Source organism: Eublepharis macularius, chromosome 9 (genome assembly GCF_028583425.1).
Source record: "Eublepharis macularius isolate TG4126 chromosome 9, MPM_Emac_v1.0, whole genome shotgun sequence".
Taxonomy (NCBI): Eukaryota; Metazoa; Chordata; class Lepidosauria; order Squamata; family Eublepharidae; genus Eublepharis; species Eublepharis macularius.
Genome location: NC_072798.1, coordinates 37,063,029 through 37,082,084, shown reverse-complemented (window position 1 = coordinate 37,082,084; position 19,056 = coordinate 37,063,029). Strand labels below are relative to the sequence as shown.

General features: G+C 41.5%; 1 protein-coding gene across 1 annotated transcript; it reads left to right on the top strand.

Annotated features, from left to right (window-relative positions):
- Positions 1–4,475: 4,475 nt before the first annotated feature.
- Positions 4,476–13,205, top strand: SLC16A8 (solute carrier family 16 member 8). Its single transcript, XM_054988977.1, has 4 exons — positions 4,476–4,704; positions 5,143–5,286; positions 5,891–6,754; positions 12,826–13,205. The coding sequence occupies exons 1-4, from the start codon at positions 4,476–4,478 to the stop codon at positions 13,203–13,205; spliced, it is 1,617 nt and encodes a 538-aa protein (XP_054844952.1).
- Positions 13,206–19,056: the final 5,851 nt, after the last annotated feature.

Below are 19,056 nucleotides of genomic sequence, written 5' to 3'. Positions count from 1 at the left end.
CAACCTGCCATGTTTTGCCTCTCTCACATAGGCTGAGTCACTGATTTGTGCAATTCTCATGTGCCAAATAAGATGTGGAGCAGTTCTAGAGAAGATGTGTGCTGGTTGGATTAGTGGTCCAAAGGGGAACTCTCTGTACATCCAGAGTAAGTTAGATATGTTTCCACAGGCATATACGTAAAAAATTGCCAAAAACCAAAAGTGGGGAACGGTCACAGACAAAAATGAGCAAGGCAGGAGCCAAAAAAAGACCGTTGAAGAACCACCAATTCTTGTTTTCAATGTCGTTTTACTAATTTGTCTCAGGCAACACCGTAAACAACCGTAGTGGTTGATGTCCGTACAGAGAGCGACCACCCGGGGGGGGTCACTCCTGACGGGAGAATGGCAACGGGTATGCCCGGCTGAATATCCCGTTTCGCTACATACACGCTTCTTCAAAAGCCTCCATACAATTGCCAATAAATTTATTAATTACAAAGCAGGAGTCGTCTATCATTGATTTCCTCTATTCAATATCGGGCTAAAAGCCTCTAGTTTCTCTCGATCTCACAGGAGATCGAGAGAAACTAGAGGCTTTTAGCCCGATATTGAATAGGGGAAATCAATGATAGACGACTCCTGCTTTGTAATTAATAAATTTATTGGCAATTGTATGGAGGCTTTTGAAGAAGCGTGTATGTAGCGAAACGGGATATTCAGCCGGGCATACCCGTTGCCATTCTCCCGTCAGGAGTGACCCCCCCCCGGGTGGTCGCTCTCTGTACGGACATCAACCACTACGGTTGTTTACGGTGTTGCCTGAGACAAATTAGTAAAACGACATTGAAAACAAGAATTGGTGGTTCTTCAACGGTCTTTTTTTGGCTCCTGCCTTGCTCATTTTTATATACGTAAAAAAGACATGAAAGGTGCATTGCCCACTTTAAAAATATGGGCCATAGTTCATGGTAAGAATTTTATATACTTAATAGCTTTAACCATGCTTAACTTTAACACATTGTGGCCACTGTGTAGTCCACTCCAGATCTTTTCTGCCTAACAACCCAAGCACAAGGTATGGTTTTCACCTCGTTTTAGAGACAACTTTACATTGCTGCACCGGTATTTTAGAAATCTTGTACAACACAACACACTTATTTGACATTTTAAAGAAAAATAGTTTTAAAAAAAGTTCCAGAGATCACATTTTAACAATTAACACATAATTATAAGGCCAAGTGTGTCTCTTGTTATTTGTCTTCTTATCTGCCTTTTCATGCTTTGTAATCTACTTCCTACTTTCAAAGTTTAGACTGTAAGCACCTTGGAGTTGGCCTCTGCATTGCTTAAGTTTCTCTATGAAATGTTATGACATGGAGGGCACTTTATAAATAAAAGAGTATAATAACCATGCCACTCTCCAGGCTAATATTTGAAATGAAGGCTGTGAGTATGTCAGTTTCATAGAATTATAGCATAAGGAAGAAGTGGGAAGCATTGAGATGGATACATACATAACATAATGCAATAATGTGATTGGTTGATAAGAGTATGCAAAGGCCAGCCCATGTACAGAACACATGCGCCATCAGGCAACTAAAGAGAAAGCCCTACACAGGAAACCAGAAAAGAAGCTATGACAGGATGGCAGGTTTGCTTGCTAACGTTTGTACTTGATTACATGTTCGTAAGTTCTATGCATTTAAATTGCTCCTTTTATCTAGAAGACATCTACAAATACCCAAACAAAGAACAGAGCATTATAGTAACACTACTGTAGGATGGTTACTGTCGTGTATTCCCATGTACCACAGGTATTGTTGTGTTGTTCCATGCGTTGAGTGATGTCTGTCCAAGAAAGCATAATACGTGATGCTTTTTTATTTGGTGCTCTTATGATTTGTATTCAGGTTATGAAGCCTTCCAGGACTGATTTTTTGGGGGGTGCATTGTGAAGGGGTGGTACATACAAATCCACGTTTGTTTTATATTTAACAATGTGTGTATGTGCTGTAATGTGGTAAGTCAGCCCTGTGTATATTTCACCTTGATAAATGCCTCAGAAAGATGACCCACCAGGTGATCTTGAAGTACCTTAAGACAGGATGAATTCTTCCTCAGAAAACCCTGTGGTGCACAACTTTACTTCCTTGTATATATGAATAAGGATCTGTGTTTACAAAAAAAAAGTGGTGCAAAAACTGGACAGCAAACAAGCTGCCAAACTTATTTAAAAGACTACTTCCTCCTTTGTCACTTTGCTTTTGCTAAAATCAGTGGCAAGGAGTGTATCCTCTTAGCAATTCATACAACCCCCTCCCTCCCACAAGGCCACGGAAGCTTGCTAGGTGACCTTGGGCCAGCCTCTCACTCTCAGCCTAACCCATCTCAGAGCGTTGTTATCAAGTTAAAATGGAGAAAGGGGAAAACGCTGTAAACCACTTTAAGGGAAAAGTGGGGTGTAAATATCTAAATAAATAAAAGCGCTCATATTCCAGTACTGAAAGGGTGTGCAGAGAGGCAGCTGGATGGCTCCCTACAGGTAGAAATTCAAACCCCCTCTAGAGATTCAAAATCTCAAAGTGTGTTTTTAGAAGTGTTCTAAAATCTTTTTCTTTTCTCTCAGATGTTACTTTGTATTCATTGCTAATTGTTAAGTTCCCAGAGCCTTTGGATTTTGGGCAAGCCCTAAATACAGAGTAAATTATAACCATAATGTTTCTACTCTTGTCTCTATACCCATGAGGGCTAGCTATATTAATATTATAAAAATGAGAAGTTCTCAAGATTCTAAGACAAGTTTTACCTACCATGGCTGCCACATAGAGGTAATTCTAAATGGTTGCTGAAATTGTGAAGTTAGCCATTTCTGCAGAGCAACTTGTCACATAGTTCAGGTGTTCTGCAGCATGTCCTTGCAAATCCTTGATGTGTTAAATTCCTCTAACATGATCCAAGAGAAAACAAACATGTTTTGTGCTTGATGAATATTTGTCATCTGGTCAAAAGGACATAGTGCCCACTCATATCTGTTGCAGAAGCCAAAAACCTCATCATTTCATGATCTAGATCTGCAGTCAAATCACCTAAGAACCAAGTAGAAGAGCCCTGGTGTGCTACAACATTTTTGGCGTGATGAAGCCTTCACCATTATAGTTACTTTATCAGCGCTCCAAAAATGGCACACCTGTGTCTCATAAACGCAGTATCTCCTAGCACTGGCCCCAGAGATGTTAATGCCACCTTATGACTAGTGAGTGGCTGGAGTCAGAATTTCCTGTGCAGCTCATGCCCATGCCAGGCTCTGCCTCCTTTACCCAGGAAAGCACACTACAGCAGGCCAATTTACTGCTGGCATAGCGACAGTTACTGAAAACTTGTAGGATTAGGCTGAATAGCTAGTATTATAAATACTTTACCTTGGCTGACGTGCTTAGTATCACAAAGGTCATGAGTGACTGGCACTCCAGTTTGTGTTGGAAAACAAGCACTAGGTTGGCCATTGTTAACATTCCTGGCCAGCTTAAGGGTTTGAGAAGCCGTTGTTACCCTCCTGTTTGCACCCATATCTTTGTACTGTACTTGGCCATGCCACATAACATGCAGATCAGTAATCTGTCTGGCATATGCCTATACAGGACTTGTTTCCTGTAGAGTTGTTCCACAGTATTTTGGGCCACTGGACATGTGCACGTGTGTGTAGACTTATCAGAAAAATGAGTTATTATGCGCTCTGCATTACAGCAGCCTACAGAGCCTCCACTACTTCTTGCTACTAGCTTGCTGTGGATTTACTACAAATGGTGGGAACCACCACAACATCCCACTTGTAAACCTGACCCAAGCAATAGCCACAGAATGTAATACAGGAATAGTGAATAATCCAAGTGGACTTTTCTTTAATGCTTGAGATGATTTCTGATGGGCACGAGTGCTTCGAAGAGAGTCTGTGGCTTAATGGCAGTGCACACATGCAGGAAGTCTCAGGTTTAGTCCATGGTTAACTATAGTTAGAGGGAGAAGGCATCTGAGTCTACTGCTCAAGACAGCAAATAATGCTAAGCTAGCTAGACCGAGAGGTTCTGACTTGGTATAAGGCAGCTTCAAAGGAACAGTTGCGAGCAAAAGCTACATTTCTTAGAACTGTGACGCTTCACTCCAGGCAAACCAATGTGTCCCCCCCACCTCACCACCTGTCACCCCTCCACAATTGCTTTGCTCTTGTCTCATAGCAGCTGAACTCATTTTAATCATTTCTAACTTATCCTTTCTGCTGAACAATTAGCATATTGGCTAGCCTTCGGACACAACTGTTATTCCACCACAAGTTCAAGAAATGCATGAACAGAAAGCAAGATGCAAAGATTACAAAGATGGTAGCTGGTAGACTGTATCTGTGTCTTTTCTGTTCTTCTGTCCCAGCAGCATTCCACCTTCTGCCTCTGCTGCCTACAAAGCCTGCTTGCTTTTTGGTTCCCCTCTTAGCTTAAACAATGGGCAAGGCTGACGTAGAGGACAGTCATCTGCCGGAAAAAGTGAAGCCCCCTGATGGTGGCTGGGGCTGGATTGTGCTGCTGGGCTGCTTCGTCATTACGGGTTTTTCCTATGCCTTTCCAAAGGCAGTGAGTGTCTATTTCAAGGAGCTGATGTACGACTTCCATGTGGGCTACAGTGACACAGCCTGGATCTCATCTATCATGCTGGCTATGCTGTATGGAACAGGTAAGGGGGCCACAAGTCCTATGGAACTGCTTCCTTACTTCAGCACAAATGACTCAGACATGACAGACAGCATAGCTTGTCAGAATCCCAATTGAATACCCAATTTTCAGCCCTTTACTATCTGCTATTTAAAGTAAAAATTGAACACTCCACTCTACTCAAGTTACTGCTAAACCTTGAAAACAAGAAATTGCATCAAATGTCTCCCATAGAAACACATCTCTAATTACTTGAGCTTTTCCCCAGTCACAGCACGTTCCAAGGCTGCGTTTCCTGAACATCAATTGAAACCTGAAGGGGATGGTTGAGACATCTTCTGCTGTGCATATTGATTTATTGAATCCAAGTGCATTTGCTGGTAGTGAATTTGCTTCAACTGTCCACCACTGTTATTTTACAGCTGTTCCCCCTCTCCCCAATTTCTTGGATTCTCTTCAGGACCTTTATGCAGTATTATGGTGAACCAGTTTGGATGCCGGCCTGTGATGCTTGTTGGGGGGCTCTTGGCTTCCTCGGGAATGATTCTAGCCTCCTTCACCACAAACATTATTGAGCTGTATTTGACAGCAGGCATGCTGACAGGTTAGTGTTTGTAAATAGGGAAAGACCAGCTATATCATAGGATGTGCAGCCAGAAGCAGCAGGAGACACTCTAGGAGTGGGGGATGGGGAGAAGCAGAAATGCCATGCAGGGAACATTTTCACACACATACATGCCTTTGAGCCTCTCTCATGCCATTGGTGTGCCTGTATGAATAATGTAGTCTAGAAAGTGGATGAAAGGCTTTCTGAAGTCAAATTACATCTTTAAGTGAAATTATATTGCAGGCATGAGAAAAGGAGGAAAAAATGACAGCTGAAAATACCCATAACTGAAGCCCTTATTGTTGTTGTTGTTGTTGTCTGCCTTTCCCACTGAGATCCAAGGCAGAGAACACACTGCAAGCGAATACAATATAATCGATAGATAGGACATTCACTGCTCCAAGTGATTTTAAGAAGTTTTGCCTCAGGGTCAGCCACATTCAGATAATTGTCTAAATAACTTATAGTGCTAAGAGGGAAAGTGCATGGAAGTCCGAGGTTCAAATAGCAACAAATTCATTTTCAGAAACTTCAGGAAAGCTGCATATATGAATGTCATGAGACTGAAGTCTTTTAAAATAATCTCTCTCCAATTTTACAGGTTTAGGCATGGCTCTGAACTTTCAACCTTCTCTGATCATGTTAGGCTCCTACTTTGACAAGCGCAGACCTCTGGCCAATGGGCTTGCAGCAGCGGGGAGCCCTGTCTTCCTTTCAGCCCTTTCTCCTCTGGGACAAGTCTTGTTGGAGAAGTTTGGCTGGCGAGGGGGTTTTCTCATTATGGGGGGCCTGCTACTCAATTGCTGTACCTGTGGAGCAGTCATGAGACCTCTGGAGAATAGTATGAAAAAGAAAGAGAAAGTCCAGGACAAGTATGAAGCCAAAGAAATGCTCCCGATGGGAGGAAGGACAGAAGAGGTCATCAGTACCATGGACAGCACCAAGAAGTCAAAGAAAGCCAAGAAGAAGAAGCAGAAGAAAGGGAAGAAGTTGTTAGATTTTTCTATCTTCAAAGATCGAGGGTTTGTCATTTATGCTATTACCAAGTTTATCATGGTATTGGGCCTCTTTGTGCCCCCCATATTGCTAGTCAACTATGCCAAAGACATAGGAGTGCCAGACAAAGAAGCTGCTTTTTTGTTGTCTGTAATCGGTTTCGTAGATATCTTCTCCCGCCCATCGTGCGGTATGTTTGCTGGACTTAAGTGGGTGCGCCCCCATGTTGGTTACTTGTTCAGCTTTGCTTTGTTGTTCAATGGCCTGACAGATATAATCAGTGCCAGGGCCAATACCTATACAACCCTCATCATCTTTTGCATCTTCTTTGGCATATCCTATGGGATGGTGGGAGCGCTGCAGTTCGAAGTGCTCATGGCCATCATTGGGTCACAGAAGTTCTCCAGTGCCATTGGGCTTGTGCTGCTCATCGAGGCCTTTGCAGTGCTCATCGGACCTCCCTCTGCAGGTAAGTTTTGGATTCTTGTCCTGTTAAAACCTCCCTTTCTTTGCACAGCTTAACTTTGAGATAGAGCTTTACAGGGTTTAGCCCAACAGCCAATTTCCATGACTATATAAGGTAATGGCAGAAAGTGGCTTTGATAATGTGCAGAATGCTCATCCCACTGAATAATTCGCATATCCATGATTAGGGATATCTGACCTCAAGTAGGGCCTTGAGGTCAGTGCTGTGGCTTCTTGGAAGGCTTGGATGTCTGAAAGCATTTACACACAGAGTTATTCTGAACACACAGGCAGCTGGATCAAACCATTTGTCTGTTAGGTCAGTATTCTCTGTTCTGACTGGCAGCAGCTCTCCAGGGTCTCAGGCAGAAGTCTTTCACACACTAACTGATCCTTTTCACTGGAGCTGTCAGGAATTGAACCTGTGTCCTTCTGCATGCAAAGCGGATGCTCTACCACTGAGCCATGGTCTCACTCTGCTAGTTACTCCAATTTCAAGATGTTTAACATGATTCTCTCTCTCAGCTCTCATGCAGCCCCAATTAACATGGTAGCCTCTATTATGTCAGAGAACATATTTACTTGTGAGATAGTACATCTCAAGCTTACAACTAGGTATCACTTGGCATATTACAAATGGGTAAGAATCCCTCAAAAGGCCCAAGGAGTTTACTAAGAAAAGGGCACATTCCTACTGTACTTGCCTGCACTATTTCCTTATGGTTCCTTGGTTATAGTCTAAGGACAGACCAGATGTCAGTAATCAGGTAAGGTGGAAATCTTTTTAAGTTTTGAACGATGTAGTAAGTATTATGTTTTGCTGTGATAATCAGTTCGGATTGGGAGCTTAAGCTTTTCATGATGTCATCGAAATGGCTGAAGCCAATTTTTCCTGCTTTAGCTAATTTGAGCTATAACTTGTGAACCAAGTGACCAATTTAAAGTACTTTTGGAAAGCAAATGAATTCCCCTACAAATAACTAATACTAATAATGTCTCTATTCATTACTGTTTTTGTGATATAAGCCATCAAAGAAAAAGTCAATCCCCCCCTTTTTAAATAGGTTTATGATATATGGCATATAGTTATCTAGATAACTGTAGCAAGCAGTATTGGCTATATGCCCCCAATAAGTGCTCTTTTGGTCCTAAACCAGTCAATCAACATCATGCAGTCTCTGCAACTGACCAAAATTGTGTGTTTGATCAGGGACTTTATGCAAAAGCTGTAACAATCATATGGAAGCACCATGAAAAATACTGTCACAATTAGAATGGGTATATTTCAATCTATATGCCCTTTTTTGCTATCATCGGTAAGCAGTTTCAAAATGCTAGATGGTGTGATTTGTGCATTATGTCAGGGACAACAGCAGAAGGTTCAGTAGCTGGGGTAACAGATGGTCACAAGTATAACTGTGCTGTTATAACAGATTAGTTATGAAGCACTCATGCAGCTAGCATCGCAGGGTTTCCTGTCATGGCTGAAAAACATTCATGGAGAAGACATTGTGTGTTCAGATGAAATGGTGAACAGGGTAAGCAATCTTTGGTGAGATGTATGCACAGTTTTGCTGAAGGAAATCTTTGTTTGTTCAGCATGTTCAAGAATTATGGAGCTCTTTGAAGACTGTAATTACCCAGATATGAAAATGGAATTCTTGTCAACATTATGGTAGCTTTAGATGGGTAGCCATGTTGGTCTGAAGGGAGCTCTCTCAAAAGCTTACACCCTGAAAATCTGGTTGGTCTCTACGGTGCCACTGGACTCAAATTCTGCTGTCAGCACTATGGGTATCCTATCTGGACATGGCAGAACTTCTTCTGGGCTTAATTAGAGCAACATGAGAAGGTACTGGATGCTTCACCTGACATGCATCAGGGCAATGATCCCATTGTTCTTCACCTATGGCAGACTGAATTATGCCTGCTACCTTCCTTCATATTATGTCCAGATAAACACTCTTCCCCTTTACCATCCAGACATGCATGAGAGCCAGTTTGGTGTAGAGGTTAAGAGTGCGGGACTCTAATCTGGAGAGCCAGGTTTGATTCCCCACTCCTCTGCTTGTAGCCAGGTGAGTGACCTTGGGCTAGCCGTGGCTCTTTGGAGCTCTCTCAGCCCCACCCACCTCACAGGGTGTTTTGTTGTGGGGATAATAATGACATACTTTGTAAACCACTCTGGGTGGGTATTAAGTTGTCCTGAAGGGCGGTATATAAATCAAATGTTATTACTATGAGTATTTCATGCAAGGTGGATTTCAGTGCAATAAGGATCTAGCAACCCATTGGGGTGAATTCCTGTAGGCCAGACAATAGAAGAAACAGTGAACTAAGCTACTCAAGCACCAGGAGGAACAAAGGGATTTAGTCTCAGTCCAGGAGCTGTCAATAAGTACTCTTTGACATCAGTATATAGGAGCATGTATCTGAAAAAACTGAGAAGCATGATTACTCAATGGAGTAGCAAGATGACACATCCATATTTCCATCTGACCAGAATAAAGAAAGATGAGGCAAACATCCAAACTTCAGTTGACCTGCTGAGGAACATTTGGCTGAATCCAGTGAGCCACGATCAGGCAGATTTAGCGAGTGCGTCCACTGGTGTAGCACCCCCCTCCCATGTTGCCAGGTATCTTCTCACAACTCATAAAGCTGGAGAAGCAGCATATTTGGAATTAAAGAAAACATGTCTGGAAGTAAGCTCTACAACTACCTGAAAACATTTTCCAGTGTCAACAAAAGGACAAGAAGCACTTATAGTAAAACTAAAGAGTTTGACCTCAAGGCTGATAGAAACCTCTTTGGTGCTTACTGCCCAGCTGCATATGAGAAATGTCTCAGCCCATCCCCTTGGACTTTGCCTTGGGCACTTGCAAATGGAGATGCCCAAGATGACTGACAAGACTGTGCTTGCCAAAGTGTTGGGAGAAAAATGCATATCCAGCAGAAAACATAACCAGTTCAATCTACCTGCATCATTGATAGGATGCATTTAGAGCAGAACATGAAGGGCAATGAGAAGACATTTGAACTGCTAGCAGCATCTATATTCTGTGTTATATTTCACAAAAGTATTCATAGTGAAAGGATTGATATTCTTTTTGATACCTGGAAGCTTCAAAAATGCTGAAAGGTGCAAGTGAGGAACAAGTGTTTGCCTGCAGGTGCAGAATATTCCACCAGCTTATAAAATCAAGACGTTAAAAAGATACCTGTGCAGTTCATCTAACAAGTCCGAGTTCATCAAGTTCTTGGTGCAACAATGGAGGATGGCTAAGCATATGAAAAGGTTGGTAGAGAAAACACTTCATGCAATATCTGGTGAGGCCTGTTTCAAGATTATCAGAGACCACTAGGAGGAAGCTGACACTAGGATGTTGTTGCATGCATAACATGCAGGAAAGGGTGGAACAAGATCTATTGCTGGCTGTGGCACTGTGTCTGTTTTTGCAGGTCAAAGTTAAGTTAAATCCCTTCAAACTATTGAGAAAAGTCAAGAAATACCAGGTATACATTCAGTCAGCTAGGGAAGACATGGATATCTCTACAGAGCTGTTTGAGAAGGCACAGCAATTCACATGTCAAATGTATGTTCCAAATAACCTGCACTACTTCTGTAAAGGAAGGACACTTTGAACTTTTTTTCTACCAAGCTTGAAGAGGTGGAGTCAAGTCAGCTTTCATTATGCAAAAATTGCCTATTCATGTACAGCCAACTTCCAGGCAGGAATCTGGAGACAGTTTGCAAAGATAGCCAAATGTACCTAGCCCAAAAGATTATGGATGGATGACAGAGATGGCAATTGGATGCACGAACCACCCACACCAATTGCAATTTGGAGGTGTTATTGTTCGTGTGTGTTTTCCTGTTAACTGCCAAACTGCTCATGCCTTTCCTATGGACTTACTTGCATTGCTATGTGTAAACTACAGACATAGAACAATCAGAAAAATATGTGGACTATGCAATTGAATTTGAGGACTTGGAATATTATTCCATGACAATGAACGTTAAAATACTGTGAAAAAATATTAGCTGTGAAATAATGTAAGATTTGGAAATAAAAAACATTTGCATGTTGAACATTTGCTGAACTCATAAAATTAAAAGATGTTTCTTTGCAGTAACACAAAGTTACCTATTATCCAGTTACATTGGATAAAAATCACATAAAATGTAGATCCATTCTCATGTACCTGTGGCACATGAAAATGAATTTCTTCATGCTATGTCTCTTTGAAAAGGCAAAAGAATAAGCTACAATTGTTTAATATACTTTAAGTTACTGTCTGGATCAGGTAAAGCACCATATGCTATAAACCTTTTAATAATGTGGAAAAATTGACCTTTCTTTTGATTTATGGTTTATATCACAAAAATGGTAAAGCATACAGGCATTATTAGCATTCGTTATTTGCAGAGGGATTGGTTAATCGCTTTCCAACAGTGTTTTAAAATTTGGAATTGGTCACTTGGTTCATGAGTTATAGCTCAAAATAACAAAAGGTAGGAAAAACTGGCTTTAGTCATCTTCATGACATCATAAAAAACTTAAGCTTTCAATCAGAATGGGTTATCACAACAAAACATAATACATACACATACACCTTTCAGGAAAAAAAAACAGAGAAGCTTTGCCACCTTGCTTGATACCAATATGTTAATTTTTGGCTCTTGGCCCATGGGCTATTAGGCTAAGAAGTGATGACTGATAATGCTGGGAGCCAGAGACACAGCCACCTGATCATTCTTTAAATCCTTTTGTATCCTAACTTTCTTGCCTCTCTCTCTCTCATGGATCTTAAAATACGATGTGAAAACGAGGTCACATATTATAAGATAGCAAATATGCACGCATAGCAGTGAGCTGTAGCATAAGACTTGCAATTCCCATATTATTACAGTTTAAAAACTTCATATGTGACATTTTAAATGAAATCCTATCAATCTTATCCTATCAGTCTAAATTATAGGATCCTTGTCTAGTGGTGGTTTGGGGTTGTTATTTAAAACTCCTTTTACTAGTCTGAGGATTATTTACTTGCAACATCCATATATGATTAAAAAAAACCTGCAGTGGTGATTTCAGTCTATTGAACACTTACATCAACAAACAACTTATAGGATTGGGAAGTGTTTGGACCATGACTTATCCCATGAAATATTACACAGAAAGAAGCTAGAAAGCTTTTCTACAAATAATTGTTATTATATTCACAATACAGGTCCAACAATGGACTGTTCCAGCCTCATAACTAGTTCTCAGGCACTGCTGATAAGATTTCATGTACAAGCCCACTAGGATGGAGTACAAATCTTTAATCCTGCCTGGAGCTCCAATGAATCAGCTGGTATATTTCCTAGTTTTAAGTATTACAAATGATAAGGTTCTAGATCTTTTCACTTGGAAACACCAGGAAGCAAGGCATTGAGGTATCAAGATATTGCCTCTTTTATGGGGAAAGTTCCATGACAGTAATACCCACATATAACAACAACTTACATTTATACCTGGTACAACAGCACACATTGACTGGTTGGTTCAAGCTCAAATATTAAATCCACTCACATACACACAGAACCTCTGACCTGACTTCCTTGTCTCACTGGCTCTGTTTCTTGGGTCTAAGTCTCTTGCCACTGAGCTTCCCAGCTCTCAGACTCCTTGCTTCTCCAGTACTATATCATGTTTTCCTTCCAGTTGCATAGCAAGTGAAACTAGACTCTGGACTTGAGACTGGACCCTAGAATTGAGGGTTATGAACCAGATATTGGAGCAATACACGGAGCAGCCCAAATTAGCTGCCAACTCAGTTTTTAAAGCAAAATTGCTCAACTTATTCACTCCATGGTTCTTCCTACAGATACTGAAATGTGGTACTACAGTGACTGGAGTGGATAAATTATTATTAAATTCCAAGTTTGGCTCCAATATACATTTTCAATTGCTACAACCCGCAAATTCTGAGCATTCACAGGAAACCAACTGCGTTACAGCTTGGGTTCTACACTGTGAAGAGTAGGTGGTTACTATAATATGGCTATGTTTTACTTTTGACTCCTAGGACGCTTGGTGGATGCACTCAAGAAGTATGATGTGATCTTCTATCTGGCTGGCTCAGAGGTTGTGTTGTCCTCTCTCTTTCTGGCCATTGCTTCCTACTGCTGCTTGAATAGGGCAGAAAAGATGACCTCACAACCAGAGCATTCTCCTCCAAATGGAGGCAGCAGTGAAACAGAGGAAGCAGAATCAGATGCACAGGAAGCAGAGGAACGTCCTGGTGACAATCACCTCCAGTCTCACAGCGTTAACGATGCGGGGGGCGATGCAGTGAATCACCTTCCAGAAAACAGAAATACAGACAGAGTTGGGCGGCCTGATGGGGACGGTACAGTAATGGGTAGCTGCCATATTGACCAGATAGTTGAAAGAGACAGTTTCTAGTTCTGTGAAGTTCAGCTTCAAAGAAAAATGATAGTGCCAATGGGCAGGACTTGGGGTGGGGGCTTAAAAACAAATACATAGGAAAAGCAGATGTATTTGGATGGTGGGAAGAAAGAGGGGAGTCCCAAGACTTGCCGTTTTCACATGTATAAAGACATAATGTGCTGCAAACAGGATTGTCTACAGAAAACCAACCAGAGTGTCTCTCAAAACAGCATTTCATGATGTTATCCAACTCTGCAAGTTTGCCCATGCATTGTCGAACATTTCAGTTAGAGGCTATTAGCAATCATACTGCCACTGTTGTGTTGAGTCTGTCTTCGATACCTTTTCTAAGCTACCTCTATAGACCCATAACTCAGTAATGGAGGCTACCTCATCTTGAGCCAGAGAGTGGTACTGCCTGTCATGGCAAATATACAGGATATGATTGTTTCTATAAAGAGAATAGTAGCAGATATGCCATACAGGCAGATAATCAATAGGATTCATTCTGAAAGAATGGCAGAGTGCCAAAGTTTCAGTTAGAAATAGTATGAAGGTAAGGAGAAGCCTGCTATTGGACAGAGATCTGTTGGTCCAAGACAGAAGCCTTTAACCACTTAGATTGGTACCAGCTGGTTGCAACGTTCATCACATTCACTGAAAGATAGTTTTTTAGGGGGGAAGCTAATGTTAGACAGCAATGAAGTCACTGACTAGTCCAATGGATAGTCCAAGTAAACTATCCATATAAACGTTTTAAGTGAATCATGTAATTAGCGCAGCCCCCTAAACAGTGCTTGTCCTTTGCAAGTTGAAGCACAACCTACTTTGCCAAAAATGCACTCTGTGGTTTTCATTACAGGTGACTCTCTCCCCTGCCCTCACACCCCACCCCTTCAATCCAGGACAGTTTCTGTCCCCTTTACGACGTTTTATGGCAAGCAAAAGTTCTACAATATTGCTGTGATGGCACAAACTATATCTGCTGGGGATCGTGTTCTTTTGTAGTGCTTGAAGGGAGAGAAGACAGTTTGCTTATGCAATATTGTCCACCTTCTTTATTTGCTGAGACCAGGTGCCCCTGTAGTCCCTTTTCACATCAAGCTCCCCTGCCCACGACACACTCTGTGACACTGCCCTGCTGAGTTGGGCAAGATGTACTCATGAGAGCAGCCAGCGCTAACCAACATCCATCACCATTTACAAAGCCCTGTGCTCTTTGCATGGCATAAGACAGAAGCATCAGCAAGGATTTCAGCAAAGCAGATACGTTTCTGGGGGTGCCTCTGTAGCATATCTACCGTCAAGGATTTTTTACCCTGTGAGGGATTGCTTCAGCCTTTGACCTGCCAATATATTTTTCAGAGAGGCAGAAGTACAAAACATTGTTGAATACTACTACATAAAGAATACTAAACTCTTTGTATTATTAACATGCACCTTTTTTAATATGGCAGCTCAGAACTCACTGACTTCCATTATTCTAGAAGAATGACACTTTGAAGCTTTAAAAGTTATGCATAAACAGGCTGGATCAGTAAAGACAATTGCCTTACCTAATCTCTGTGTTCTAAACATATTAATCCCAGAGAACATCAGTTTATAATACAAATTCAGTGACAGGCATATACGTCGCATACTGAATGAATAATAACTATTTTGTAAACTGTTCTGAGTGGGCATTAAGTTGTCCTGAAGGGCGGTATATAAATCGGTTATTATTATTATTATTATTAAGACAATCTGGGCAGCCTGATGCTACTGATCTTCTGGAATGTGAATAATGTGAACAGTGGCAGAGTCTGCTGCAGCACTCTTCCCGGAAGGTGCTACCTGATAGGAGTTCCACATAACACCATGCTCTGTTCAAGCCTACCTGGCATTCTCTGTAGGATGCAGACAAAAGGCCTTAAGATCATGGCCATAAACATTTCTCTCTTTCCCTCCCCTTTTCTTTTGTTTAACATCCAGCTTGATGAAGAGTTCCAGAGAACTCAAAAGCTTGCATACTGTTTTGTGTCATTTTTTTTGGCCTTAATAAAAGCTATTAACATCTTGATCCTGCCTGCTTAAATCCACTGCTTCTGAATAATCTTCCCTGCAGCAAGGCCCTTCCAGTTGCATTTGTTTGGCAGTTGTGCCAAAACATCTGGCTTTGATGGTACAACTGTGCAAGGGGGCTGAGATGGGATTCCAACCATTTGTACCCCTTGCATTATTCTCTAAGTGCCTCTATGCTGTAGTGGGATGGGTCCCACCACACAGACCTGATGTGTGTTTTTGTAGCTGGCAGAAGGACGTAGTAAGATTAATTGTAAACACTAGGAGTCAAAATACAGGATCTTAAATATTGTTTTAAGGGATAGCAAAAATAAATATGTGACAGATAGTACTTTACAATTATGAACAGGATTCCCTGGTACAGGGGAAAGCCAATTCCTATGATGATCTTAGCTGAGCTTCTGAGGTTGACAGTGAGGGAAACATCAGGAGTTTTATGCACTGCCGAATAATGTGTATAAGCTTGTGCACCACTGATTCATGAGACCTGCACTGCACCTGAACGTGCTGTTGCTAAATTGCACCTGATATTTACATTATCCTGTGCCAATCACATGACCCAATTGCTTCAATGTAGTTTTGTTTCCCTCATCTTATTTTGGGGATTTCTGTTCATTTCACACCTTTACAGATTTCTTAAAAGCGTGAGCACCTGATAAACAATGCTTATGAACTGTATGAAACAACAAAACAAAGCCAGCATACCAGGAGGAAGAGAACCTTGCCTGATACTGTTATTTCTGGTGCAATATGACATGGACAAAAGCAACTGGGGTGGGGAGAAAGGTAAGGAAGGGCTGTGGAGACAGATGACCTTGGCCACCTGGCAAACCTGAAAACTGTTAACAAGGTTCTCTCAGATGTGTGCTTCACCACAAGGTGGCTTTTAAGAAACCTTATTCTTTTTAGTGGGAATAATATGAAGATACATGCAAATACATCACTTAATGGCACTTGATCCTTTCAACACTGTTCCTGATTTGATCAACTCATTACACTTTGATAATCTCATCCCATGGATCAGCTCTCAGGAGGAGTGCCCATAGCACCCAACAAGACATCCTTCTGCCTTGAGGGATAATCCATTCATGGCAGCACAAAAGAGGATGTATCCCCCCTTACATAAATGAATCAATGTTAGCACTGAAGAGCAAACAGCCACTAGAGACGAAAATGAAAGAGCACACTCAAGCAACAAAACAAATTAGGCTACAAGCCTCACTGGCCTTTAAAGATGGATTTCTGGATGAAAGCTACCTTCTTGGTCAAGCTTAAATCACCCTTAATCTGCTTTAATACCAGGTCTCACAAAAACAACCTTTGCCTAAGCCCTTCCTTCCTGTTGTTGCAACAACCTGACCTAAAATGCCTTACAGCAGCACCTTAAAGGAACTGTGTTACATCAGAGAGGGATCAGGTACTAAATGCAGCATTTTGAAGAGGCTGTAAGAGAATCAGCATTTTGCTTCTGATCTGAAGCTTCATAAGCAGTCACAAAGAGTTATGGTGAAGTCCTCTGACAAGAAAGTGTTCTGGGGTAGAGAAGAGAGTTATAACTCATTCATACTTCACGAGCAACAACGGTTGGTAATTTGTATCACAAAGGGCAATCTTTAGGTGGATTCAGAAAAAAAAGGTTATTAATGAGATGAATGAAGACCCTGATACAGATTTTGGGGACAGAATGGGCTTCAAAAATCAGTATTGTGCCGCTGTCCTGTGAAAGCAGGTTAGGACAAACCACCAAAGGTACACAATAGCTCTCTTCGCCAGTGCAAAAATGCAATTGCATTTTATTGGACAATGCATTTAATTTCAAGACAAGGCACTTCTGGAGAGCCTTGCAGAAGGAAAAAGAAATCAAAACATAGATGATGACTGAATAAACTTTAAAATAAGTTTACTTGACCTGGCTAAGGCATGACAGGGCTGAAAACCATGACTGACAATTAGCACCTCTCTGGCGGAATGAATCTCCAGTCACCAATTTCCCCAGCCACTCCTCCATGTTGCTGACAGAAGGCCTCAGAAGCCTCTGGTAGGGAGGAGGATGGTGGCTGGGGTGTGTGTGAAGCCATCCTATCCAGGTGGAAGCAGCCCTCTTCTCACTTTCCCACCTTTGACCACCTACTGTGAAACTTCAAATGCCTTTCAAAATGCCCAACAAAAAGGAATCTCACAGTACCTCAAAGACTGACAGGTTTATTCCGGCAGAAGCCTTTTGACTACATCATATACAGTCCCCCCCCCACCCCATACTAACGTATATATACTTGCCAGTGCCAACAGAGTATACACTTCATTCAAATAATGAAGTAGACGCTAGTGCATGAATTCTTATCCCATCTGGAACGCTGGGATTCTTAAAAAGCAACACACTCCACAAGGTGTGAAAAATGTCCGATATTTCAATATTTACACACACACATGCATGCACACACAGTCTTAGGCTACTTAAATTATATTTAGAGATTTCCTGTTCAGGTTCAAGGTCCTGTTTCCATTCATTTCTCAATGCATACGGTTCTTCTAAAGCCACCAGTATTCTCTACTTTCCAAAGAGATTCAGGATGGCTCATTACTTACACAGTGCTTACACAGTGCTAATGGCTCATTACTTACACAGTGCTTATGAATGACTGAGCATCCATTTGCTCTAAAAGAATCTGCAACTGCAGTACAACCTTTAGGAGGATGTCTATTCTGTAAGAGGATAAGCCAAGAGACAGCCCTATAGGGGAGGAGAGCAAATTTACATTTGTCCAGCCTATGCTTTTTTAGCTCGCAAAATCATCTCAACAGGCACTGCAATTCTAGGGATTCTGCTTTAGTAGCCAATGATTCTTTGGCACAGAAGATGCTTGATTTATCACCAGTGCCCTTCACGCCTCTGCTTGTGATCCAAAAAGAAGGATTAAGGTGAAACCAAATATGGTTCAAAGTCTGGAGAGAAAGAGAAGCGAAAATTCACATATTTATTTATTCGTCACACCACTTGACATATAAAAGCCCACTGAAGAGCATCCTGGACTCACAATGCCTTTTGCTCGGCATTCACACAGAAAGAAGTAATGGATATTGAAGGGAAGCATGTGGGTCATAAATCAATGCCCTCATACAGCTTCTCTCCTCGCCAGCAGACTCATTCAATATGAAACTAAGAATGCCAACATTCTTTATCATCTTCAGGAGATCACTGTTACTAATCAGGACAAAATGTCATCCTATTTCATTAGGATCTCAAAGAGCCAGAAAAAACGAAGAATCCTCAAATGACTATTCCCCCCTTCCTTTCTGTAGTACTAGAGGGCTATATATTGGGGATGCAGACATTGTTTGGGGTTTCATAAATAGGTTCCCTGTTCCCAGGAGCAGCATTAAAATAAAAGTAGTGTGGGTGTAGGGCAGGAACTGGAGCGTTAATGCTTAATTTGATCAACCTCAGTTGATCCACAAGCACCATTTCCCCTCTCCATATGCAAGGTTTCCAAATACTGTATAAAGCTTTAAAAGAGCTGCAAAGAGGTCTACAAGGTAGGCGACTGTGTAATCCCTTAAGGATCATATTTGGTTAAGGCCAACCATGGGTCTTTGCAAATGAAAAGCACCAGAGACAGAGATCATGGGTTAAGGTAATCTAACCCAACTACTGCGTTCCATATCACCCATCCATACTGATTTGATCCTGTGAGGATGGTAGTTACAGAGATTAGATGGATTCCTTTGGATGTCCTTCCAAGTGACTTTTAAGTAGTCAGTTTCTCCAAGGCTTCCCCAGTATACGTCTATCTTGCTTTTCTTCTTA

What these genes read in the sequence shown, in the direction of transcription:
- SLC16A8 (XM_054988977.1), top strand. Translation starts at nt 4,476, where the DNA reads ATGGGCAAGGCTGACGTAGAGGACAGTCATCTGCCGGAAAAAGTGAAG. An exon ending in GGCTATGCTGTATGGAACAG is followed by an intron (nt 4,705 to 5,142) that starts GTAAGGGGGCCA and finishes GATTCTCTTCAG; the next exon opens with GACCTTTATGCAGTATTATG. An exon ending in GACAGCAGGCATGCTGACAG is followed by an intron (nt 5,287 to 5,890) that starts GTTAGTGTTTGT and finishes CCAATTTTACAG; the next exon opens with GTTTAGGCATGGCTCTGAAC.